The sequence below is a fragment of the Trachurus trachurus genome (assembly GCF_905171665.1).
Source record: "Trachurus trachurus genome assembly, chromosome: 23".
In the NCBI taxonomy this organism is placed as follows: domain Eukaryota; kingdom Metazoa; phylum Chordata; class Actinopteri; order Carangiformes; family Carangidae; genus Trachurus; species Trachurus trachurus.
The window spans coordinates 565760-593227 of NC_139912.1; the positions used below are offsets into that span (position 1 = coordinate 565760).

The 27468-nt window shown below is 47.8% G+C and overlaps 3 protein-coding genes across 3 annotated transcripts in view; 1 reads left to right on the forward strand and 2 right to left on the reverse strand.

Annotated features, from left to right (window-relative positions):
- LOC311006479 (protein-methionine sulfoxide oxidase mical3b-like) overlaps positions 1-3160 on the reverse strand; it is a gene marked incomplete at both ends in the record, with an annotated part of 40293 nt that extends 37133 nt beyond the window's left edge. Inside the window, 2 exons of the mRNA XM_083999326.1 lie at positions 1608-1815; positions 2897-3160. Of these exons, the coding sequence (XP_083855452.1) occupies positions 1608-1815; positions 2897-3160 (472 nt within the window). The remainder of the gene's footprint in view (positions 1-1607; positions 1816-2896) is intronic.
- The window catches only part of LOC311006642 (leukotriene A-4 hydrolase-like), a 139945-nt gene that overhangs the window by 51890 nt on the left and 60587 nt on the right, over positions 1-27468 (forward strand). The gene's annotated exons all lie outside the window — the stretch shown is intronic.
- Positions 5329-27119, reverse strand: LOC311006480 (putative transporter SVOPL; the record flags this gene model as incomplete). The annotated part of the gene is made up of 16 exons (XM_083999327.1): positions 5329-5472; positions 7434-7444; positions 9794-9935; positions 11011-11100; positions 11316-11397; positions 11688-11799; positions 12426-12622; positions 13957-14030; positions 14127-14255; positions 14389-14514; positions 23371-23434; positions 23552-23676; positions 23820-23891; positions 25262-25360; positions 25465-25553; positions 27008-27119. 16 exons carry the CDS (start codon positions 27117-27119, stop codon positions 5329-5331), a joined length of 1668 nt encoding a protein of 555 aa, XP_083855453.1.

The following is a 27468-nucleotide window of genomic DNA, read 5'->3' on the forward strand; positions in this document are numbered from 1 at the left end:
GTTTTGTAGCCACACTTGTCTTCTGGCTAAAATTCTGGTCAAAAATGCAAAGAGACTTAGATAATAATTTAAAATATTTTTTTAAATGCAGCTCTCTGCTCTCATTCAGCCCAATGCATTTTTTTCACAGCAGCAGGAGAAGGAGCTCAACTTTGTAACTTGCTGTTAAGTGCTTTTTAATTTGTTTTAATTCACCAAAAAATAGTCACAGGTCACAAAAAAGTCCTCTTCCTACTTGGTGTGGCTAATTTCTGCACTTTCATTACTTTTTTTTTTTTTTAAGTAGAAGCCAGTGATCCTCTTATTAAAGGTTTTCTTTGCCCCTCACATACTGACTGTTTCTGTAGCCTAGTGGTTAGCTCACTGGGCTCATGATCTGAAGGTTGCTAGTTCAAATCTTGCCTCAATAACAATTATAGTGAATTATTTTCCCAGTCGTCCTCTGTTGACTTCTGATAACTTGCTTCATGTTGAAACTGCTGATCTCAGCCTGAAATTCACAGACATTTTCATTGTAAGTCATTCAAGCTTGACTCTCAAGCTTTCTTGGTGTTGACACAGTGTGTTTCCAACAGGTGCAGCTTTGGACTCGTTAACTTCAGAGTGAGACAGAGTGCAGCTCATCCACAGACAACAGTCTCTGCAACTGTGTGTACACTGTGGCCTAGAGGCAGAGTGAAAGTCTACTGAACATGAGGTTGTGGGTTCGATTCCTACCTCAGTCAAACATTTGTATGGTCATCAGTCACTGCTTGCACTATTTGCTAATTCTGCAACAGCGTTCAGCTGCTTTCAGCATTCACACGCATTTCCATTAGGAAATGCTACTTTATCTAGTTGCATTTCAAGTTTCGGAGACACCCAACCTCTCACTTTCTCATGATATACTCAAACCCTTTTGTTTTTTAAATTGTTTAGGTCTCCCCATTGTCTTTGTCTTTTCTTTACCATCTCCGCTCGGGTGAGGACTGACCTTTCTTTGCGAATGTGGCAAGGTGAAGAGGGCCCAGGCGGGGAAATAAAAGCTTGTCGGCCGACAAAGTCTCTATTTCATTATTCACCAACAGCAAACGGCTAAAAACTTCCACAACAAGTCTTATTTTAAAGGGACAACGAGGAGTTTCTATTTGGTTATAAAAAAGTCTCATATTAATGTGGATGAATCTACGTCACCACTTGTTAATGGTCCATTTTAGATAAATCTATGGTTTTGTCTCTATGGTTATCTTGTTATTATTAGTGGTGGTGGAAATGCTGGGCGAGCCGACCAGCGTTTCCTTACTTTCGGTTTCGTGGCGAGTCATGAGAATAACGCCGCCAAATCGCCCTTTATGGTGGGAACTACGACGGTATGTGATCGTCTTCCAACCTCTGACTTTAATTCTTGATGAATGAAAACATGAGTCTGTCTTGCACCGGTCAAAGAATTTCACGGTGCGCGGAGGCTCATAAATGTAGTGTGGAAACACTTCGCTTTTACAAAACTCCTTGTTGTCCCTTTAAGTAGAATGAGATTTGTATTGACTAGAAATGACATTTTGACTAGAAATAAGACAAATATTCTTGGTAAGATTTTAAGATGTTGAGTTTTTGCAGTGCAGACTCACTAATGTGGTCGATGGCGCCGGCGCAGAACTTCCCGTAGAACTTCTTGGCGCCGAGGCCGCGCAGGTCGTGGATGGTGAAGGGCCAAAGGTGCAGAACGTTGTTCCTGGAGAAGGAGTCTCTCTTCTCCAGAAGAACCACACGAGCTCCCATGAAGCTCAGCTCCACGGCCGCACGCAGCCCGCACGGCCCCGCCCCCACCACCACGCACTGGCCAATCACAGAGAGGGACACGTCCACCAATCAGTTACACCACCACACCACTCTGCAGCACCTTAGATAAGACTTTAAAGTCTAGTCTGTAGGAATTGCCCCCATCTAGCGGTGTGGTTGCATATCTGAATACCCAGGGGGCAAAGGTTAGCATACGTCAGTCCGACTGCCCAAAAGTCCGACGGCTCATTCCTCCGACTACCCATTCTACAGTGTTAAGGTTAGGTTTAGGGTAAGGTTAAGGGTTAGGGCTACTTAAGTCGGAGAAGTGGGAGGTCGGACTAATGGACGCAAAAATAAAGAAATGTATGGTCGGAGAAATGGGTAGTCGGACAGACGCCATGCGCCCGTTTTTTTGGAAAACAGACATGGAGCGTTGTAAAAGGTTTGACAGCAGAACTTGAAGGATTAAAACCTGGGTGGACAACCCGGTCAACTAGCTGCTGGAAAGCTACAGGGGACAAAACCCCTTACTTGGGTCGTTTTGCTGGTGAAATGATGTAAATGCAAATATTTAGCTACTACAATGGCATAAATAGTCATACAACTACAACATTTGGCAGAGAGTATCTTGACACATAGGAGGAGGCATGAAAAAAAGATTCTGGGGTTTGTTGCAACTCGATTTTAAGATATCACCCTCAACATCCCAAAAAAGACAAAAAAAAAAAAAGTGCTGTTCACCTGACAAATTCTCATGAAAATTATTATTTTTCAGCCCTTTATGGAGAATATCTATGCTTAACATGTATATAGAAAACTTCCTTAATTCATAAGCTTCCATTTGAGTCCCAGATAGCCTTTCTATCTCCAAAGCCACTTGCTGTGGCCAACGGTCTTCTCTATCTCTCTGTTAACATGGAGTTTTTCACAATAGGAGTTGCATTGTTTGGAGCCAGCCTGTAGCTTTCCAGTAGCTAGTAGAAAGGCTATCATGGACTCAAATGGAAGCTTATGAATTAAGGAAGTTTTCTATATATATATATTATGTGTATAATATAATAGTCAGGTTTTATTAGGAGGTTTGGTGATGTGTGTTGGTTACCGTGGTGGTTACCGTGGTGATGTGTGTTGTTACCGTGGTGCCGCTGCAGGCCGCGGCCCTCTGGTACTCCGGCTGCGCGGCCCGGCGGTCCAGTTTTGCCCACAGCCCATTGGCTCTCCAGTAGTTGAGGCGGCGTTTGATTGGCCGGTAGAGCGGCCGCTCGGCGCCGCGCGGCTCCAGCTGCAGGTGCTGACACAGCTGGCTGAAGGAGCGCAGCGCCGCTCTGCACGTCGCCGCGCACACAAACTCATCAAACAGCTCCTGAGCTCGGCCTTCTGGGAAAGACTCGTCTCCCATGGCGACCCCGGAGGAAGCAGGGGACCATGGGCTGTCGTTGATGTCACCGCCTCCAGCTCGCCGCCGTCGTCGCTGAAAGGACAGGAAGTCGTTACATGTTGTAATCACATGATAAGTACATGTTATTGTTGTTTCAGACTTGTTTTTGTTAAACTTTCTCAAGAACAACAGAACAACATAACCCTAACCGTTACCCTAGCAACACAAAATACAGACACTTGAACCTGACAAAGGAAAAAATCATAAATAAATGAATAGAATGATGGTAAAAACTAATAGTAATAAAATAAAAAAACTACAAGTATTCAGAGAGTCCAAGGAGGATAGTATAGTAAATATCACATCACACTGTAGCTCTACATCTTCCTCCAGGCCAGATACAGGCCCTGACTCATCCTACGAGCAGGGCCGTTGTATAGGGGAGAAAGGTGATGATAACTCTAGGGGCCCAGCGCCCAGTGGGGCCCATAAAAAACCCCAGTAGTCTAATCTTTGTATGACTGATTTATTCTGCATAAGACCCTGACTAATACTCATAGTAATGCTGCATTAGCATCAAAACAAAGTAGGCTAAATAAAAAATGATAATACATACGTAGTCTAAAAAAAAGTGGAAAAGGCAGGGGCCCACTTTAGTATTCTTTCAGGGGCCCCAGAATTCCTAGCAACGGCCCTGCCTACAAGACTCAGAGTCTCCGAGAGTCTAGAAGTGGATCCAGTCTGGTAGAATAAAAACTGTTTGTCCTTCAACGCTGCAGAGAAGCTTCAACTGGAACCACACTGGTCACAGTTTGTTTCTGACTGAGACTCAGAGCTTCATCAGTGATCTGTGAGGCCAGGATGCATCTATCTATCTATCTATCTATCTATCTATCTATCTATCTATCTATCTATCTATCTATCTATCTATCTATCTATCTATCTATCTATCTATCTATCTATCTATCTATCTATCTATCTATCTATCTATCTATCTATCCATCTGTCTATCAGCAGCTCGTCCTCTGGTCCCAACAGACGTTCTAACACTCAGATGAAGATGGAGTTTGAAAATTACAGTAAACTGTTGAACAATTATGATCTAAACTGGACACGTGGACCATGAAGACATGAACCTACATATTAATTACATGTTAACTACATGTTTGTGTGCAAAGGTTTTATGCTGTTATAAGTCAGAATGCTTATCCATCATGCAACGTGCAGGTGAACCTACCTAGAAGAACTGATGCTGTTCTGAAGGTAAAGGGTTGTTACACCAAATATTGACTTGATTTAGGATTCTCGTCTCTTTATTCTCTCTCTACTGCATTCTGTTAATTGATGAAAAAAAAAAACACTTCCATCTTTGAAAGCATTCAGCTTCTTTTCCACACCTGCCTAAAGCCTCTGCACAGTACTAGGCTGCTGTATGTTACAGAAATAAATATGACCTATATATATATATAACATGCCCCCATGCCCCCATGCCCCCCCCCCCCCCCCTCAGTCACATGACCAACATGTTTGTATCAGTGTCACAGTGAGTCAGTGTGAACAGAAACAAAGAGGCTCTCACACACCAGAGCTGTCTGTACCAAGACCCAACACACACACACACACACACACACACACACACACACACACACACACACACACACACACACACACACACACACACACACACACACTCGTCTGTCTTGTTTCTATCAGATTTCTTTCCTAGTAAATCTTCAAACAGACTAAACAACATGAACGACGTCTGAACTCTGCTGCTGCTTCAGGCTGGTCGTCATGGTAACGTATCACCTGTTCAACGCCTATTACACTAAAAGCTGTTTATTATTATGGGATGTGTCAATCATCACGTTATCAGCTCCAGTCCGTCACAATAAAGCTCCACTTCCTGCTCTAACTCTCATCATCAGCTGATTCTAAACATTTCAAAATAAAAGTAAAGTAGAAGAGTTGGTTTGATTCTACTCACGTCTCCACTGCTCCGAGTCCACGGCTCTAATCCACTCTAATCACACACACACACACACACACAGACAGTGCACGTACACACACACACACACACAGTCCAACAAGGTGAGGTCAGGGGGCGGGGCCAGAGCAGCAGGCCCCGCCCCCCTGGGACCAGACAGTAATCTGTGAGTGTTGCAGCTAACGAGATTACAGAGAGGAGATCAGCAGCCAGAGACCATCGTCATCATCCTCATCCTCATCTTCATCCTCATCTTCATCCTCTCACCCTCACGGCCACAGTAGACAGAGCACTTGACCCCAGCCACCCACTCAACCCACACTTCACACTCCTCCCCTCTGCTGACCTGGAAGAAAATAAAATTCAACAAAAGCTTCATCCCATCTGCCGTAGTTTTTTGCTGCACTACACACTCAGTTTTCTTTTGCTTCCAGAGGCTCCATACTTTGGAATTCCCATCTAGTTAAATGATCTTCATCCCTCAATACTTTTAAGTTCAGACTGAAAGAAGCTTCAACCTGTTAAATCAAAGTTCCTAAAGTTTCTTTTCCAGTATATTTGTCATTGGATCATTATTTCTTTACTTGCTCATACACTCACTCAGTCAAATACAGTTATTTTACATTTATACACACCCATGTTTTTATTTCTGACTTCTTTGAATCTGTGCTATAAAATGGCACTTGTATTACTTTCTTTTTTGTTGTTGCATTTTTTGTAATTGTCTTTTATTATGGTGCAAATAAATAAATAGAAAATAAATAAATAGCTGAACTAAATAAGACAACGAAAAGAACATAACCAGGGGGAATGTAGATGTAAATGTGGTGCGGGGTCTTATGTCTTATGTCTTATGTTCTTATGTCTCTATGTAATTGAGGTGTATGAAATGTGGGAACGTATGTAAATGAATGTAAGTTGCACTTCTCGAGGCCGCTCTGTACAAAATGGTGAAAACAATTTCCCTTGAAAAGGACAAATAAACTCATCTAATCCTCAGCCTCAGCAGCGCCGCCCTCAGGCCGACGCCCGGAACTGCAGCTTCATCCTCCAGCTGATACTAAACAGTTATGATACACTCCATTTACTTATTTATTTATGTATTTATTTAACCTCAGTTGTATGGAGCAGCTCTCAGTTTGCCCTCTGGGGTATTTACCATTTCAATGTTGTGTAGAGTTTGTGTGGATGTGTCTATGTGTTCTGTGTGTTTTGCCTTTCTGCAACATGAATTTCCCTTTGGGGACAATAAAGTTGAAAGTTGAAAGTTGAAGTTGAAGCTGAGCAGCTGACTTGTTATTCAATCTATACCTGATTATTGATTTATGATTTTATTCTCTTGGTCCAGTTTCATTCTTACTTTGTAATAATAATAATAATAAGAGATTGACAGTACGTAGCTCCTCAGATACTCTGAGAACATTTGGAAGCCCTTCATGTAATCTATTAGAACTTTAATTCCCCAGACGTAATGGACCTTTACAACTATATATCCTGTATCCACATCATCATGATGTGCTCATCTTTTTATTTGTCATTTTATGCAGCTGCAAAATGTAAATGTTTCCTTGTTTGTTACCATGTCTATTTCTGTACTTGTTTTTCTTGTACTGTCCCTTTATGTTGAGCTGTTCATTTTCTTGAAAAAGCCAAAAATAAATAAATAAAATAATAATAATAATAGTAATAATAAAAACATTACAGGGATTTTCAACATGTAGTTTAATAAATTAACCTTTCCCATTGTCACATTATGTTTTTATTTATTTTTTACATTTAAGTGACATAACAGACAATCAAACAAAGAAATAAGGGAAGAAAAACAAACAGCCAAAATGAACAATAACAACAACAAAATACAGCAAATCAGATCAGTCCGGTCACAGTTCACAGTTCATCCTTTGTGGATGTTATGTAGGCATGTCAAACCCTATTATGGTCTGGTAGTGTCAGAGGTCCATATCCTCTGGAAGGCATCCCCCTTATTTTTTAGAGCGTATGTGCGTTGTTCCAGTCATAAAGTTTCATTTAAGATTTGTTTAAACAGATTAAATGATGGGGGTCTTTGTTGATTCCAGTTGAGCAAGATTCACTTCTTTGCTATAGGACATTATGATAATCCTCTTCCTGCGTGTGATGTCCAGTGTCTTGTCCAATTCCGTACCAAAGAGGAACCGTGTTGGTGTAAGGTCCAGCGGGGTTTCCACAACCTTAACAGTTCGATCATGTAGCCTACCGCTTTCCAGAAATGTTTTGATTCCTTGCATTCCTAAAAGACATGCATAATTGAACCTATACATGTTTTACATCGATGACATCTGGGGGATGAGTTGGGAAACATTTTACTTAAGCGGAGTGGAGTAAGGTACATCCTGTGCATGAATTTATAATTTTGTTTGATTATTTTATTACACGACAGTGAGGAAAAAACATTTTGACATATGGTATCCCATTGATCTTCATCGAATGCACATCCCATATCCTTCTGCCATATATTCCTAAGTGGGGTCAAGGAAGAGCTGTAATGGTTCAACAAAGTACTATAAATTACAGAGATTTTTCCTTTTGATGATGTGGATTTCACCAAAATCTCCTCAAGATTGGTCAGCCCCAAAGACAGGTGTTTTTCCTTTTTTAGAGTGTTTATTAGATGGCGAATTTGTAAATATTTATAAAGGTCCTGTTTCGGGATTTCGTATTCTGACATTAAGTCTATAAAGGACTTGAGTGTGTCCTCTGCAAACAAATGTTGGAATTGACGTCGTATACCATTGTCTCTCCACTTTGCAAACAAGGAGCTACCAATCGATGGTGGCAGATCTGGGTTTAAGGATAAAGGAGAGAGCCTGGAGATTTTGGAGATTTTGCCAAAATTCCCACAAAACGTATTTACATCTTGCCAAGCCAGAAGAGTGTTGTAAACTACATATGTTTTTGTTATTTGGTGTAGTGCATTTATATTGTTAATGAATGGTAGCAAGGTTGTACAAAGTTCTTCTTCTATGTCTATCCAGTGTGCATTGTTACGTCTTTGCACCCAGCTAATCAAGCCTTTGTCTGGGCGGCCCAATAGTACATCTGCAAGTCTGGTGATACCAGTCCCCCCTTCTCTCTGGACTTTGTTCAAGTTTTAAAAGCTATTCTTGGTAAGGTAAAATCCATAAGAAAGTGATCTCCAGAATAAACGTATGCCTACAACTTCACAAAAAAATGTCAACATCATATGTGAAATGTAACTGGGAGAAGGAAGCAGATATAACTTTGACAGAAGACGAGTGGCTAAACATATGCAAAGTAAACTCTTCTACCACCAGTTCAGGGAAATGGAGGGAATTTGCATGGAAAAACGTTATCAGGTTTTTTATTACCCCAAGAAGAGAAGAGTGGCAGGGCAGAATTTGGGCATTGCTGGAGACATTGTAACAATGTAATGGCTGACCACAGTCACATCTTTTGGTGCTGTCCAGTAATTCAACACTATTGGCTAGATGTCGTTAAAGAAATAAATTCAATTCTTGGTTTTGACATTGAGTATAATTTCCAAACTGTATATTTGTGCAATCTACCAACTGACCTTACTTCCCAGGATAAATACCTTCTAAAGATACTACTGACAGCTGGCAAGAAACCAATAACTAGGAAATGTCTTAACAGAGAGCCGCCGACGGTGGGAGAGTGGTCAGCCACAGTAAAAGATATACATGAGATGGAGATGTTGACTTTCTCTCTAAGGCTGAACTGTAATAAAGCCCAAAAATACTGGTCAAAATGGCTTTTGTATGTAAATGAGAAAACAGAATAGAGCAGTTCCTCTCTCTCCCTTTCATATTGCATTGTCTGCCCTTGGTGCTGTGATGTTTTGATGGACTTGCTCTGGAGGTTCTCCTTCCCCTGGCTGGTTGGACTATGCTGGCTCTCCATAGGCCCCCCCTTCCTCTTCACCTCCCACTTATGGATTTTTGTGGCCCTATATTACATGAAGTAATGTTGTAGTGTGTTTCTTTTCTTCCTGAGACAAAATGATTGATTTCCCTTGGTGTCCTGAATGTTCTGACTTGTTTGTTTCATATGTTATGTTTGTCTTTGTATGACACTGAAACTTTGCACTTAAAAATAAAGTTAAAAAAAAAAAAAAAGCTATTCTTGGCAAGGAATTTTTCCAGATAAAAGAGGTCAAAATTTTGTTTATAGATTTAAAGAATGTTTTATCCAAGTAACAGGGCTCATTGTCACTTTTTATAATAACTAGAGGAATGAATCCCATGTTTCCATAGTGACACCTGATTAGTTGCAAATGAATCACACATTTTATTTGTTCTAAATGAACCTTTAAACAGCGAGAGGACAAAGCTGTTTGCTTTATGCAAATGTATGTTTATTATTATTATTGCAACAGAGTTAAAGTCATGACTCTGATTAACAAAATGTAATGAAACTATAATATAAATATATAGAAAACATGATTAGAAAAGGAAAAAAAGAAAGAAAAAGGTTTTACTAGTGAAAATGTTGTAACATGAATGAACTTTTATTGATTAATTAGGGAATTGATTAAGTTCAGAGTGATGATGTCACAACCATCTCAGTAACAAGTTCAGGAGTTTTGCTGTAAAACAAAAAACAAGAGAGAAAGAAAATGTAAAACAACAGATCAATAAAGTTTGTACAAAGTGTGAACAGGAAGTAGTTTCTCACCAACAAAGCACGTCCCTTCGTTTCTATCGGCAACAGGAAGTTTCCCAGAGAACAGACGACGCAGGCGACGGCGAAGGGAACGAGCGCCAGAATCACCGACTGAGACATCAGCACCTGAAGTACACACACACGCACGCACGCACGCACGCACGCACGCACGCACGCACGCACGCACGCACGCACGCACGCACGCACGCACGCACGCACGCACACACACACACACACACACACACACACACACACACACACACACACACACACACACACACACACACACACACACACACACACACTTAGTCTTCGTTTTTATTTATTCTTAGTTGTAGTTTTTAACCTAACATATATATATATATCCTAGGAGTGTGATGACTCATCTCACGAGAATGTGACAAGATTTTAATAAAACTACAACGACCTAATCTGTGACTGGACCAACAGACTTTTATTTAACTGAGCTGCTCATGCATTTTGAAATGTTTTATTATAACTCTCTACATGCTGATGTAAGCACAAGCTTTAAATAAACTTCTTCTTCCACAAATTGAAACTAAAACTAAAAGTTAAAATGAAATAAATAAAATAAAATATTCCTTTCTTTTTTTTAAGTGCAAACAATATTATGTGCAGTGTTTCCTCTGGGATTTTCTGTGCCATTGCACTCCTTGGATACTCGAATCCCCCCCCCCCCCTGCCCCGTTGGACGGTCTGATAGGGGGCGGGTAGTAATTTTAACACATTAGCGTGATTTAGTGCATATGTTTATTACCGTCACAACGCGACCTGTCCATGTGCCCGTGTGTGTGTGTGTGTGTGTGCGCCAGCGCGCCCGAGAGAGAGAGACAGAGTTGTTAACTAATGATAAACACTAGATGCGCTGGTTGATAGGTTTGGTTTTTACTGAGGAGGAACTATGAAGAACTCAGCTGTGACTGAAAAGAAAAGCTCCTAAACCGAGTCCAATAGAGTTGGAACTGCTAGTGGAAACTCTGCTTTACATTGTTTTAACATGAAAATAAAAAAAAATCTTGCTAGACAGATTTTTAACACAACGAGAAATATTGTCGAGTTTAATCTCGTGAGATCTCGTGGCACGAGACTTCGTCACACCCCTAATATATACGTATATATATATTAGGTATATATATTATATTATATATTCTCTGAACCCAGGTCTGGATTCTGGACTCACCTGAGCGATGAAGGGAGCGATCATTCCTCCGATGCGACTGAACGAGGTGCAGAACCCCATCCCCAGGGACCGGGCCACGGTGGGGTAGACCTGAGACACAACACAACCAGATCAGACCGGATCGGACCGGATCGGACCGGACCGGATCGGACCGGACCAGACCAGACTGGACCGGACCAGACCGGATCAGATCGGATCGGACCGGACCGGACTGGACCAGACCGGACCAGACCGGACCGGACCAGACCGGACCGGATCGGATCAGACCGGACCGGACCAGAACCAGCAGCAGAACCTGGACTCACCTCAGCTGTGTAGATGTAGACCACGTTGAAGTTCATGGAGACCAGAGAGCGGAGCAGGAAGAGCAGAACCGTGAAGCCAAACCTGCAGAGACAGAAACACAGTCCTGGTTCAGAGTAGTCTGCTACTGTCGTGATGTGGTGTCATGCACTTGGTTTTATCTCATACTGTTGATATTATGTTCTGTGTTTTTAGATTAGCCGCCTATGGACTGGTGTTGAAAATTAGCATGTGTGCTAAACACACCCAAGCAAAACATCTGGTCTGTCCACTGGAACAGTCTCAATGTATCTGTGATGTCCATATCAAATAAATAAATAAACATAACATAACATAACATAACCAGACCTGGACCAGGACTGTGAGGTTCTTACATGGTGGTGCAGATGTTGACCATCATGAACAAGATGGCCGCCAGCAGCTGCAGCAGCGACAGACTCAACTTGCGTCCGCAGACGTTGAGCAGACAGATGTTGAGGGGGATCACTGAGGGACAAGAGGACAGGACAGAGTCAGAGGAGTAGACCTGGTCCTGGACCTGGTCCTGGTCCTGGTCCTGGTGCTGCAGGTCCTGGTTTACCTATGTGTAGTGACCAGATAGTTACTGCATTGTAGTACAGGCATTGAGTATGTCTGTCATGTATCTTCCTATATGTAGTAACCAGATAGTTATAGTGATGTGTTTAATGAATCCTGTTCCTTAACACTATGTATTGCTGAAGCTCTATGACAGCAGCACTAACAACTGATTCTATTAGAGCACTAACGACCTTGTGCCATCGCAAATGTGTGTATTGTCTTACAAATGTAAATTTATTAATATGTCTTTGGTATTTTACCTCATTGTTGCTTTTTTTTTTTTTTTTTTAAGGTTGCCTTTTATCATCAGGCAGAGGGACTGGCGATGAAAACTAGCTTTTATAGCTACGTAACTCTGGTACATTTACATTTGTTTTTTACAATGTTTTATTAATGTACATTGTCCCTTGTCAATAAAATGAAACTGAAACTGGTTGTGGTTCTGGTTGTGGTTCTGGTTGTGGTTCTGGTTGTGCTGCAGGTTCTGGTTCAGGTTGTGGTTGTGGTTGTGGTTGTGGTGCTGATGGACTTACGGGCCACCTCTCCCAGGCAGCTGATGAGCAGCGTCTGGTAGTCGCTCTGTGCGAAGGGGATGCAGTAGCAGCGTCCGTCCTCCTGGCGGTGCTGCACCTGGTGCTCGCGGTCAGCGTCCGTCACACACAGCAGGTTCTTCTCCAGCAGCTCCGAGCTGCTCAGCACCGAGCCGTAGTAGGAGAAAGACGCCACGAACCTGAGAGACAAGACAGAAGGACGCAACGAACCTGAGAGACACAGTCCTGGTTTACACGTCACCGCCTGGGCAGCGAACGCCACACAACTCCTCCTCTATGCAGATGACACACCTCTAACCACTGACATCATCTCATCTGTCAGCAGGGGATTTTTTTTTTGGATGATTAATAGAAAATTTAACAAAAAATTAAAAAATGTCTATAAAAAAACAGATAACATTTCTCAAAAGAAATTGTAAAATTTCTCAAAAGACAAAAGTTAAAAAAAAATTCTAGAAAAAATGGTAAAATTTCAAAAAATAAAAAGTTCAAAAATAAAAAGTAAAAAATTCTAGAAAAAACAGATACATTTCTCCATACGACGGAGTATTGTAGCCTGGCTCTCGCCAGACCCTTGTAGTTCCGCAAAGCTCCACCAGAGGCACTACGCTCAGCTTCACACAAGGGTCTGGACTCGAGGCCAATGCAAACTTCTTCCCCGGAGCAAAAAATAATGAACCAATCAGGATCGCCGGGCGGGACTTTCTGAGGTGTGACGTAGCGCTGAAGCGACTGTTTGAGTCAAACAACAATGGCGGCTCGCAGTGAGGAGTCGTGCGTTGGCATTGATTCTGCTATTTCAACTGTTTTGTCGAATCTATCGAATATTAATTCTTTGAAAGATGAACAGAGAACGGTTTTGAAGGCATTTATTGGTGGCAAGGATGTTTTCGCTCTTCTTCCGACCGGGTTTGGCAAGAGCTTGAGCACGTCATTCAAGATAATAAGTGGTTTATCCAATCACATACAAGATTTTTTTACAAGGCCCCGCCTTCTGAAATGAATCGCCTATGGAGCAGTCCCAGACCCTTGTGTGGAGCTCAGCGTAGCTTTGCGGAACTACAAGGGTCTGGCGAGAGCCAGGCTAGGAGTATTGGGCCCAGTGAGAAAAAAACAAAAAACACAGAAGTTTGTGATTTTTTTATTTCTCAATGTGGCCCTAACACTTCGTCGTATCTCACACTTTTTTTTTTGAAAAAAGTATTTTTTTTTTAAATCTAAAAAAAAAAGTTTTAAAAAAATTCGAAAAAAATAATTTTTCTATTTAAATGTATTCATGGCGGACGTAATTCTTTTGTGGCGGGCCGCCACGAATAAATGAATGTGTGGGAAACACTGCAGTATTATGGTCTGTAGCTGCTGTTACCATGAGAACCACTAGTGGGTAGAGTATTATGGTCTGTAGCTGCTGTTACCATGAGAACCACTAGTGGGTAGAGTATTATGGTCTGTAGCTGCTGTTACCATGAGAACCACTAGTGGGTAGAGTATTATGGTCTGTAGCTGCTGTTACCATGAGAACCAGAGCAGCAGGGACGTCCTCCTGTAGGACGAGCTGAGCAGAATCCTCCAGTTTCCTCGTTGGCTCTGAAACACAAACAGAAACTCACAGCGATGAGCTCATCAGAGACGCTGAGTGCTGATTGGCCGGTGGGTGTGACATCATCATGGCCCCTCCCCTACCTGAGCCGGTTCCTCCAGACGACCCGGAGGAAGAGCCGCTCCGTTCATGGCGGCGATTCCCTTTAGCGTCCGCACGGCCGCGTCGATGTTTCCTGCTGACACGTGGTACCGGGCCGACTCCGGGATGAACTGGGCCAGAACCAATCAGCAATAATCAATAATCAATAATCAATAATCAATTATCAATTATCAATGATCAATGACCAATGACCAGTAGGCTACATAGACACAGACTGAGGGAGATGTGAGGAAGACGTCTGACCTTGAAGAGGAAGATGAGGATGACACTCGGCGCCACGGAGAGACGGATCATCCACCTCCAGCCCAGAACCGGAACCACCCACATCCCCAGCAGGATGATGAGCATCGAGCCCAGCATCCAGAAGACCTGCAGACAGAGAGCATGCTGGGAGATCAGAGAGCATGCTGGTAGACCAGAGAGCTCGCTGGGAGACCACAGAGCATCCTGGTAGACCAGAGAGCACGCTGGTAGACCAGAGAGCATCCTGGTAGACCAGAGAGCATCCTGGTAGACCAGAGAGCATCCTGGTAGACCAGAGAGCATCCTGGTAGACCAGAGAGCACGCTGGTAGACCAGAGAGCATCCTGGTAGACCAGAGAGCAGGCTGGTAGATCAGAGAGCATCCTGGTAGACCAGAGAGCATCCTGGTAGACCAGAGAGCAGGCTGGTAGACCAGAGAGCATCCTGGTAGACCAGAGAGCATCCTGGTAGACCAGAGAGCAGGCTGGTAGATCAGAGAGGATCCTGGTAGACCAGAGAGCATCCTGGTAGACCAGAGAGCAGGCTGGTAGACCAGAGAGCATCCTGGTAGACCAGAGAGCATCCTGGTAGACCAGAGAGCAGGCTGGTAGACCAGAGAGCACGCTGGTAGACCAGAGAGCACGCTGGGAGACCAGAGAGCATCCTGGGAGACCAGAGAGCATCCTGGTAGACCAGAGAGCATCCTGGTAGACCAGAGAGCAGGCTGGTAGATCAGAGAGGATCCTGGAAGACCAGAGAGCATCCTGGTAGACCAGAGAGCAGGCTGGTAGACCAGAGAGCATCCTGGTAGACCAGAGAGCATCCTGGTAGACCAGAGAGCAGGCTGGTAGACCAGAGAGCACGCTGGTAGACCAGAGAGCACGCTGGGAGACCAGAGAGCATCCTGGGAGACCAGAGAGCATCCTGGTAGACCAGAGAGCACGCTGGTAGACCAGAGAGCATCCTGGTAGACCAGAGAGCATCCTGGTAGACCAGAGAGCACGCTGGGAGACCAGAGAGCAGGCTGGTAGACCAGAGAGCACGCTGGTAGACCAGAGAGCATCCTGGTAGACCAGAGAGCACGCTGGTAGACCAGAGAGCATCCTGGGAGACCAGAGAGCAGGCTGGTAGACCAGAGAGCATCCTGGGAGACCAGAGAGCAGGCTGATAGACCAGAGAGCATCCTGGTAGACCAGAGAGCAGGCTGGTAGACCAGAGAGCAGGCTGGTAGACCAGAGAGCATCATGGTAGACCAGAGAGCATCCTGGGAGACCAGAGAGCAGGCTGATAGACCAGAGAGCACGCTGGTAGACCAGAGAGCATCCTGGGAGACCAGAGAGCAGGCTGATAGACCAGAGAGCATCCTGGGAGACCAGAGAGCACGCTGGTAGACCAGAGAGCAGGCTGGTAGACCAGAGAGCATCCTGGGAGACCAGAGAGCAGGCTGATAGACCAGAGAGCATCCTGGGAGACCAGAGAGCAGGCTGGTAGACCAGAGAGCATCCTGGGAGACCAGAGAGCAGGCTGATAGACCAGAGAGCATCCTGGGAGACCAGAAAGCAGGCTGGTAGACCAGAGAGCATCCTGGTAGACCAGAGAGCATCCTGGGAGACCAGAGAGCATCCTGGTAGACCAGAGAGCATCCTGGTAGACCAGAGAGCACGCTGGTAGACCAGAGAGCACGCTGGTAGACCAGAGAGCATCCTGGTAGACCAGAGAGCAGGCTGGTAGACCAGAGAGCACGCTGGTAGACCAGAGAGCATCCTGGTAGACCAGAGAGCATCCTGGTAGACCAGAGAGCACGCTGGTAGACCAGAGAGCATCCTGGTAGACCAGAGAGCATCCTGGTAGACCAGAGAGCACGCTGGGAGACCAGAGAGCAGGCTGGTAGACCAGAGAGCACGCTGGTAGACCAGAGAGCATCCTGGTAGACCAGAGAGCACGCTGGTAGACCAGAGAGCATCCTGGTAGACCAGAGAGCATCCTGGTAGACGAGAGAGCATCCTGGGAGACCAGAGAGCACGCTGGGAGACCAGAGAGCAGGCTGGTAGACCAGAGAGCACGCTGGGAGACCAGAGAGCACGCTGGTAGACCAGAGAGCATCCTGGTAGACCAGAGAGCACGCTGGGAGACCAGAGAGCATCCTGGTAGACCAGAGAGCATCCTGGGAGACCAGAGAGCATCCTGGTAGACCAGAGAGCATCCTGGTAGACCAGAGAGCATCCTGGTAGACCAGAGAGCATCCTGGTAGACCAGAGAGCACGCTGGTAGACCAGAGAGCATCCTGGTAGACCAGAGAGCACGCTGGGAGACCAGAGAGCATCCTGGTAGACCAGAGAGCATCCTGGGAGACCAGAGAGCATCCTGGTAGACCAGAGAGCATCCTGGTAGACCAGAGAGCATGCTGGTAGACCAGAGAGCATCCTGGTAGACCAGAGAGCAGGCTGGTAGACCAGAGAGCATCCCGGTAGACCAGAGAGCACGCTGGTAGACCAGAGAGCATCCTGGTAGACCAGAGAGCATCCTGGTAGATCAGAGAGCATCCTGGTAGACCAGAGAGCAGGCTGGTAGACCAGAGAGCAGGCTGGTAGATCAGAGAGCATCCTGGTAGACCAGAGAGCAGGCTGGTAGACCAGAGAGCAGGCTGGGAGACCAGAGAGCATCCTGGTAGACCAGAGAGCACGCTGGGAGACCAGAGTGCATCCTGGTAGACCAGAGAGCATCATGGTAGACCAGAGAGCAGGCTGATAGACCAGAGAGCATCCTGGGAGACCAGAGAGCAGGCTGGTAGACCAGAGAGCATCCTGGTAGACCAGAGAGCAGGCTGGTAGACCAGAGAGCATCCTGGTAGACCAGAGAGCATCATGGTAGACCAGAGAGCATCCTGGGAGACCAGAGAGCATCCTGGTAGACCTGAGAGCATCCTGGTAGACCACAGAGCATCCTGGTAGACCACAGAGCATCCTGGTAGACCACAGAGCACACTGGGAGACCAGAGAGCTCGCTGGGAGACCAGAGAGCATCTTGGGAGACCAGAGAGCATCCTGGTAGACCACAGAGCATCCTGGTAGACCAGAGAGCACACTGGGAGACCAGAGAGCTCGCTGGGAGACCAGAGAGCATCCTGGTAGACCAGAGAGCAGGCTGGTAGACCAGAGAGCATCATGGTAGACCAGAGAGCACCCTGTAAGACCAGAGAGCATCCTGGTAGACCAGAGAGCACGCTGGGAGACCAGAGAGCACGCTGGGAGACCAGAGAGCATCCTGGGAGACCAGAGAGCAGGCTGGTAGACCAGAGAGCACGCTGGGAAACCAGAGAGCTTGCTGGGAGACCAGAGAGCATCCTGGTAGACCAGAGAGCATCCTGGTAGACCAGAGAGCATCCTGGTAGACCACAGAGCATCCTGGTAGACCACAGAGCATCCTGGTAGACCAGAGAGCACACTGGGAGACCAGAGAGCTCGCTGGGAGACCAGAGAGCATCCTGGTAGACCAGAGAGCATCCTGGTAGACCTGAGAGCATCCTGGTAGACCACAGAGCATCCTGGTAGACCACAGAGCATCCTGGGAGACCACAGAGCACACTGGGAGACCAGAGAGCATCTTGGGAGACCAGAGAGCATCCTGGTAGACCACAGAGCATCCTGGTAGACCAGAGAGCACACTGGGAGACCAGAGAGCTCGCTGGGAGACCAGAGAGCATCCTGGTAGACCAGAGAGCAGGCTGGTAGACCAGAGAGCATCATGGTAGACCAGAGAGCATCCTGTAAGACCAGAGAGCATCCTGGTAGACCAGAGAGCACGCTGGGAGACCAGAGAGCACGCTGGGAGACCAGAGAGCACGCTGGTAGACCAGAGAGCTCGCTGGGAGACCAGAGAGCACGCTGGGAGACCAGAGAGCACGCTGGGAGACCAGAGAGCTCGCTGGGAGACCAGAGAGTTCGCTGGGAGACCAGAGAGCTCGCTGGGAGACCAGAGAGCACGCTGGTAGACCAGAGAGCTCGCTGGGAGACCAGAGAGTTCGCTGGGAGACCAGAGAGCTCGCTGGGAGACCAGAGAGCAGGCTGGGAGACCAGAGAGTTCGCTGGGAGACCAGAGAGCTCGCTGGGAGACCAGAGAGCTCGCTGGGAGACCAGAGAGCAGGCTGGGAGACCAGAGAGTTCGCTGGTAGACCAGAGAGCTCGCTGGGAGACCAGAGAGCATCCTGGTAGATCAGAGAGCATCCTGGTAGACCAGAGAGCATCCTGGTAGACCAGAGAGCAGGCTGGTAGACCAGAGAGCATCCTGGTAGACCAGAGAGCAGGCTGGTAGACCAGAGAGCATCCTGGTAGACCAGAGAGCACGCTGGGAGACCAGAGAGCTCGCTGGGAGACCAGAGAGCTCGCTGGGAGACCAGAGAGCACCCTGGTAGACCAGAGAGCATCCTGGTAGACCAGAGAGCACGCTGGTAGACCAGAGAGCATCCTGGTAGACCAGAGAGCATCCTGGGAGACCAGAGAGCACGCTGGGAGACCAGAGAGCAAACTGGGAGACCAGAGAGCATCCTGGGAGACCAGAGAGCAAACTGGGAGACCAGAGAGCTCGCTGGTAGACCAGAGAGCAGGCTGGTAGACCAGAGAGCACGCTGGGAGACCAGAGAGCTCGCTGGGAGACCAGAGAGCATCCTGGAAGACCAGAGAGCACCCTGGGAGACCAGAGAGCTCGCTGGGAGACCAGAGAGCTCGCTGGGAGACCAGAGAGCATCCTGGTAGACCAGAGAGCATCCTGGTAGACCAGAGAGCATCCTGGTAGACCAGAGAGCTCGCTGGGAGACCAGAGAGCACGCTGGGAGACCAGAGAGCACGCTGGGAGACCAGAGAGCTCGCTGGGAGACCAGAGAGCTCGCTGGGAGACCAGAGAGCACGCTGGTAGACCAGAGGGCACGCTGGTAGACCAGAGAGCTCGCTGGGAGACCAGAGAGCATCCTGGTAGACCAGAGAGCATCCTGGTAGACCACAGCGCATCCTGGTAGACCAGAGAGCATCCTGGTAGACCACAGCATCCTGGTAGACCACAGAGCACGCTGGGAGACCAGAGAGCTCGCTGGGAGACCAGAGAGCATCTTGGGAGACCAGAGAGCATCCTGGTAGACCACAGAGCATCCTGGTAGACCAGAGAGCACACTGGGAGACCAGAGAGCTCGCTGGGAGACCAGAGAGCATCCTGGTAGACCAGAGAGCTCGCTGGGAGACCAGAGAGCACGCTGGGAGACCAGAGAGCACGCTGGTAGACCAGAGAGCACGCTGGTAGACCAGAGAGCTCGCTGGGAGACCAGAGAGCACGCTGGGAGACCAGAGAGTTCGCTGGGAGACCAGAGAGCTCGCTGGGAGACCAGAGAGCAGGCTGGGAGACCAGAGAGTTCGCTGGGAGACCAGAGAGCTCGCTGGGAGACCAGAGAGCAGGCTGGGAGACCAGAGAGTTCGCTGGGAGACCAGAGAGCTCGCTGGGAGACCAGAGAGCTCGCTGGGAGACCAGAGAGCAGGCTGGGAGACCAGAGAGTTCGCTGGGAGACCAGAGAGCTCGCTGGGAGACCAGAGAGCAGGCTGGGAGACCAGAGAGTTCGCTGGGAGACCAGAGAGCTCGCTGGGAGACCAGAGAGCAGGCTGGGAGACCAGAGAGTTCGCTGGTAGACCAGAGAGCTCGCTGGGAGACCAGAGAGCATCCTGGTAGATCAGAGAGCATCCTGGTAGACCAGAGAGCATCCTGGTAGACCAGAGAGCAGGCTGGTAGACCAGAGAGCAGGCTGGTAGACCAGAGAGCGTCCTGGTAGACCAGAGAGCATCCTGGTAGACCAGAGAGCAGGCTGGTAGACCAGAGAGCATCCTGGTAGACCAGAGAGCACGCTGGGAGACCAGAGAGCTCGCTGGGAGACCAGAGAGCATCCTGGTAGACCAGAGAGCACGCTGGTAGACCAGAGAGCACGCTGGTAGACCAGAGAGCATCCTGGTAGACCAGAGAGCAGGCTGATAGACCAGAGAGCATCCTGGTAGACCAGAGAGCAGGCTGATAGACCAGAGATCAGGCTGGTAGACTAGAGAGCATCCTGGTAGACCAGAGAGCACGCTGGTAGACCAGAGAGCACGCTGGTAGACCAGAGAGCATCCTGGTAGACCAGAGAGCACGCTGGGAAACCAGAGAGCACGCTGGTAGACCAGAGAGCAGGCTGATAGACCAGAGAGCATCCTGGTAGACCAGAGAGCACGCTGGGAGACCAGAGAGCTCGCTGGGAGACCAGAGAGCTCGCTGGGAGACCAGAGAGCATCCTGGTAGACCAGAGAGCACACTGGGAGACCAGAGAGCTCGCTGGGAGACCAGAGAGCCTCCTGGTAGACCAGAGAGCTCGCTGGGAGACCAGAGAGCAGGCTGGGAGACCAGAGAGTTCGCTGGGAGACCAGAGAGCTCGCTGGGAGACCAGAGAGCAGGCTGGGAGACCAGAGAGTTCGCTGGGAGACCAGAGAGCTCGCTGGGAGACCAGAGAGCTCGCTGGGAGACCAGAGAGCATCCTGGTAGACCAGAGAGCATCCTGGTAGACCAGAGAGCATCCTGGTAGACCAGAGAGCATCCTGGTAGACCACAGCGCATCCTGGTAGACCAGAGAGCATCCTGGTAGACCACAGCATCCTGGTAGACCACAGAGCACACTGGGAGACCAGAGAGCATCTTGGGAGACCAGAGAGCATCCTGGTAGACCACAGAGCATCCTGGTAGACCAGAGAGCACACTGGGAGACCAGAGAGCTCGCTGGGAGACCAGAGAGCATCCTGGTAGACCAGAGAGCTCGCTGGGAGACCAGAGAGCACGCTGGTAGACCAGAGAGCACGCTGGTAGACCACAGAGCATCCTGGTAGACCAGAGAGCACGCTGGGAGACCAGAGAGCACGCTGGTAGACCAGAGAGCTCGCTGGGAGACCAGAGAGCACGCTGGGAGACCAGAGAGTTCGCTGGGAGACCAGAGAGCTCGCTGGGAGACCAGAGAGCAGGCTGGGAGACCAGAGAGTTCGCTGGGAGACCAGAGAGCATCCTGGTAGACCAGAGAGCATCCTGGTAGACCAGAGAGCAGGCTGGTAGACCAGAGAGCACGCTGGTAGACCAGAGAGCACGCTGGTAGACCAGAGAGCAGGCTGATAGACCAGAGAGCACGCTGGGAGACCAGAGAGCTCGCCGGGAGACCAGAGAGCAGGCTGGGAGACCAGAGAGCTCGCTGGGAGACCAGAGAGCCTCCTGGTAGACCAGAGAGCATCCTGGTAGACCAGAGAGCACGCTGGTAGACCAGAGAGCACGCTGGTAGACCAGAGAGCACGCTGGTAGACCAGAGAGCAGGCTGATAGACCAGAGAGCATCCTGGTAGACCAGAGAGCACACTGGGAGACCAGAGAGCTCGCTGGGAGACCAGAGAGCCTCCTGGTAGACCAGAGAGCTCGCTGGGAGACCAGAGAGCAGGCTGGGAGACCAGAGAGCTCGCTGGGAGACCAGAGAGCTCGCTGGGAGACCAGAGAGCATCCTGGTAGATCAGAGAGCATCCTGGTAGACCAGAGAGCATCCTGGTAGACCAGAGAGCAGGCTGGTAGACCAGAGAGCAGGCTGGTAGACCAGAGAGCATCCTGGTAGACCAGAGAGCAGGCTGGTAGACCAGAGAGCATCCTGGTAGACCAGAGAGCACGCTGGGAGACCAGAGAGCTCGCTGGGAGACCAGAGAGCATCCTGGTAGACCAGAGAGCACGCTGGTAGACCAGAGAGCACGCTGGTAGACCAGAGAGCATCCTGGTAGACCAGAGAGCATCCTGGTAGACCAGAGAGCAGGCTGATAGACCAGAGATCAGGCTGGTAGACTAGAGAGCATCCTGGTAGACCAGAGAGCACGCTGGTAGACCAGAGAGCACGCTGGTAGACCAGAGAGCATCCTGGTAGACCAGAGAGCACGCTGGTAGACCAGAGAGCACGCTGGTAGACCAGAGAGCACGCTGGGAGACCAGAGAGCTCGCTGGGAGACCAGAGAGCTCGCTGGGAGACCAGAGAGCATCCTGGTAGACCAGAGAGCACGCTGGGAGACCAGAGAGCATCCTGGTAGACCAGAGAGCTCGCTGGGAGACCAGAGAGCATCCTGGTAGACCAGAGAGCACGCTGGGAGACCAGAGAGCAGGCTGGGAGACCAGAGAGCAGGCTGATAGACCAGAGAGCATCCTGGTAGACCAGAGAGCATCCTGGTAGACCAGAGAGTACGCTGGGAGACCAGAGAGCTCGCTGGGAGACCAGAGAGCTCGCTGGGAGACCAGAGAGCTCGCTGGGAGACCAGAGAGCATCCTGGTAGACCAGAGAGCACGCTGGTAGACCAGAGAGCAGGCTGGTAGACCAGAGAGCACGCTGGTAGACCAGAGAGCATCCTGGTAGACCAGAGAGCATCCTGGTAGACCAGAGAGCACGCTGGTAGATCAGAGAGCTCGCTGGTAGACCAGAGAGCACGCTGGTAGACCAGAGAGCATCCTGGTAGACCAGAGAGCACGCTGGTAGATCAGAGAGCTCGCTGGTAGACCAGAGAGCATCCTGGTAGACCAGAGAGCATCCTGGTAGACCAGAGAGCACGCTGATGTTAACGCCAGTTAGAAAGTGAGAAAGTTGCATTACACACATCGGTAAAGAATGAAATCTTCATTTTTTTGTTATCACTGGATGTCACAACCATCTAAAACTGTGTCAAAGTGTCAAATAAATTCAATTCTCCTTTTCAGTGGTAGACCAGGCTCCATTCCTCCTCACTGCGTTACTGCGGCGACTTTTCACAGACGGCACACAGGACCTTTACTTTGAAGGAAACAGGAAGTGGAGACCACAGGACTTTTACTTTGAAGGAAACAGGAAGTGGAGACTACAGGACTTTTACTTTGAAGGAAACAGGAAGTGGAGGCCACAGGACTTTTACTTTGAAGGAAACAGGAAGTGACTCACGGAGGCCAGAGGCAGCAGGTAGGAGCGGTATCCAGCCGGGATGAACTCCGTCTTCAACACAAACCTGAGCAACGCACAAGTTAACAGGTCAAGTAACAACAGTCACTGTGTGTGTGTGTGTGTGTGTGTGTGTGTGTGTGTGTGTGTGTGTGTGTGTGTGTGTGTGTGTGTGTGTGCGTACCCCTGCGACACGCCGGCGACGCCGCAGCCGACCATGCTGCGCAGGAAGATGAACCAGCCGTAGGACGGAGCGAAGGAGGTGAGGAGGGAGAAGTAGGCGCTCCACACGAAGCCGCCAAACACCACCTACACACACACACACACAGTCAGGCCAACACACACACATTGTGTCTGTGTGTGTCTGTTTGTGTGTTCAAATGCAATTTTCAAATTCAAAACAACTTTATTAATCCCACAAACAAGGGGCACTTCATTCATGTGTGTTTCACCTTCCAGCGTCCGTATCGGTCGGCGATGTATCCACTCAGAACGCCGCACAGCATGAAGCCTAGGAACACCATCTAACACACACACACACACACACACACACACACACACACACACACACACACACACACACACACACACACACACACACACACACACACACACACACACACACACACACACAGGAACAGTTTGACCTTTGACCTCTGAGGACTGGAGCTCGGCCGTCAGTCATGCGTCAGCTCAGATATTTGTAGATGCTGTTTAAGATTGTGTGGTGTTTTTAATCAGAATTTTAAAAAAGAATATTAATTAGTTAAAATAATATTTTTACCAGTAATTTTGTTTATCAATTACTAGTCCCGACCCCAAGGTTGAATGTATACTGCATACTGTGTTAGTATGTACTGTACACCGCATACTGAATGTGGGATTCAGTTTCCCAGAATGCATTTCACAGCAACCAGTAGCGGTAGCTGTAAAACAGGTGAACAGCTGTTTTATTTCCCGCTCTAGCGCTGTTATTATGTAACTTTATTAAGTTTTAATTAGGGCTGTCAGAGTTAACGCGTTAATCGCGATGCGATTAATAAAAAAAATTAACGCGATTAATTTTTTTAATCGCGGTTAATCGCGGCCCATTTTGTCCTCTGTCTGCTGGACTGGAGGACTGGAGTGTGGGACCTCCAGTCCAGTAGGTGGCGGTAAGGCACCTTCAAGTTGGTTGCTACACAAATATACACAGTCTAACATATATCCACAGCTCCATCCATTGATTTTTTGACGGCTTTGTTGTAAACAAATGCACGTGGCCAGGCAGAGGTGTAGCAAAGTAACGGGCAATTTCCACTGGATGCAATTCGTTTCAATTCTGTGTGAGTTTCATGCATCATGTGTTGTGATTAGGTACTAGGCCTACTAGGTCTGGTCTAAAAGTTGTTTGTCTAGAGATTATAACACTTTGGAGTGTTGAAAGTCCAAAGCGCCATATATAATATTTTTAATAGAGATTAATCGCGAGTTAACTATGGAAAAAATGCGATTAATCGCGATTAGAAAAATTAATCGTTTGACAGCCCTAGTTTTAATATGTTTTCATGTGAGAAAGTAACTGTTTAGATCCCAAATCTACGGCCAGTTGATCCAAACGACGGCTGGTTAGAAGTTTGCTCCGATGTTTTTCAGAGAAGTGAAGCTCTGCAGCGACCGGGACATCACAGAGGCAGCAGCCGGTCTGCAGAGCTGCTCGGCCGGCCAACCTCCGTCCTCATCCCGGGGGAGAAAACCATCGCTAATTAACTTACCCACAGGTTTTTAGAGGTTTACCACCGGCTGGTTCCATTATTTTTAGGAGATAAATGTTGGTCTCAGTGATGAAATCTAACAGCTGTATCAGTAGCATTAGTTAGTCTGAATGTAAAGTGAAGCTTCCTGTGCGACTCACCGTGGAAACCAGCGCCACCTGCCAGTCCTCCAGACGCCACTCACACCGGATCTCAGGAGACACGACGGCCAGCAGCATGATCTCCATCGCCTCGACGACCTGCACACACACACACACACACACACACACACACGGGTCAGTGGTCCGGCGGTGCGATGATGTCATCAGGCCGCTGTGGTGATGATGTCATCGTCGATCCTCACGTTTGAACTTCCCATGATGACGAACAACAGGATGTGGAAGCGCCCGAAGCCGATCGTCTCCACGGCGTCCTCCACCGTGTAGGTCTGACCTGCACACACACACACACACACACACACACACACACACACACACACACACACACACACACACACACACACACACACACACACACACACACACACACACACACACACACACACTGTAAAAACTCACAATCTTTCCAAGAATATTTGTCATATTTCTTGTCAAAATGTCTCATTTCTAGTCAAAACTAATCTCTTTCCACTTAACTCATTGAGTGCCAACCACGTAATTTCTCGTTTTTCGTTCCCATGCGTTGAGTGCCAAAAACGTAATTTTACGTTTTTTGCTTTTTTTTTTAAATTATGAAAATAGACACTTAAATACACATTATATGTAAATTGCGCAGATGCAGCAGCTGCTCTGCTCTCACCTGCGCTGCTGCTCCAGCTGCTCGAGCTGCTCGGAGCTGAACCAGGAAGCTCTCAGCCGACAGTCCGCCCGGTCTTCAGCTGGAGCAACACCGTGTCCTCCCCAAAGTCCTCCCGCGGTAAAATCTGATGGTCTCTGGGCCAAAGCAGACCGGCATCACCGACCCGTACCACAGAAGGACCGCGACCACCGGCGGGACCGGTCTTCCCGAGCCGCGGTGGCCGACTGACCCTCACGTTCCGCGGGGAGAAGCTGTGACACGGCACGGTGCGTCTGTGTTATTGTTGTTTAGTGGCGCCCCCCCCGCCCCCGCTGGTGGTTTTGTGAATAGAACAACAATTGTTGTATATATTTATCTTATACGAGCCCTTTGATCCAGAAATGCGAGTGTCAGAAGAGCGACAGACACAAACAGAGCACCTTTCATAAAAGACGCTCTATCTCCTTTTCTAGAAAAAAAGGAGGGATTTTGGTGAAACCCAGCCATGTTTAGCTTGACTTTTCTCAGGAACAGAGGCACGTAGAAACAAACGGTTTGTGGCCACTTGAAGCATTAAGTTAAACCTTTCAATTGAGCCACAGTATGTGTTGGTGGCAATAATATAGAATACACTGTGGCTCTACAAAAATCGTCAAAAATGGTCTAAATTGCCGGTACACTTGACTAAAACTTTGGAAAGGAGCGCGGCACTCAATGAGTTAAAATAAGACTCATCACCTAAAAATGAACTTGTTTTTAGATCATTTTCACTTGTTTCAAACAAATTTTCACTTGAAATAAGTAGAAAAATCTGCCAGTGAAAGCAAGTTTTTTGTGTTTGTAATAAGAAAGAAAAACTTGCTCCACTATCAGATTTTTCTACTTATTTCAAGTGAAAATCAGCTTGAAAGAAGTAAAAAGTGTCTAAAAACAAGCTGCTTTTTATGTATAATGTGTGTATATGTATAAATATACTTGTTTTAGGTAGAATGAGATTTGTTTTGACTAGAAATGAGACAAATATTCTTGCTAAGATTTTGAGTTTTAAGCCAGAGGTCAGAGGTCACAGCTGATAGTTATTGATTATTGAGGACTGATCGGTGCCTGACCCTTGTCATCGTGGTCGTTGTTGCCCTGCGCGCCGTCTGCAGGCTTCTCCTGCAGCGCCACCTCCTGCAGGTGGATGGCGCTCACCAGCTGCGTCTTCATCCCGTCGTCCATGGCAACAGCAGCTCGCTCACATGGTCATGACATCACAGCCAGGAAACAGGAAACAGGAAGTAGCCACGGAGTCTCAGCTGCTGGTCAGAAGGAAGTCGTTTTAGGTTCATTGGTAAAACTCATGTTTCAAAGGGATAGTTCACCCAAAATTGAAATTTCTCGGTCCCGGCGTAGCAGTGCATGTCCATATGACGGTTGCAAATGGATACCAACTGTCTTTGTAACAAAAAGACAACAAAAAATTAAATAAGTCTATATTTTAAGCTTGTTTTTTCGGTTTGTCAAATTTGGACGAACTGGGAAGAGGAGCTTCGAGAAGCTTCCACTACAAAACAAACTTGAAATATAG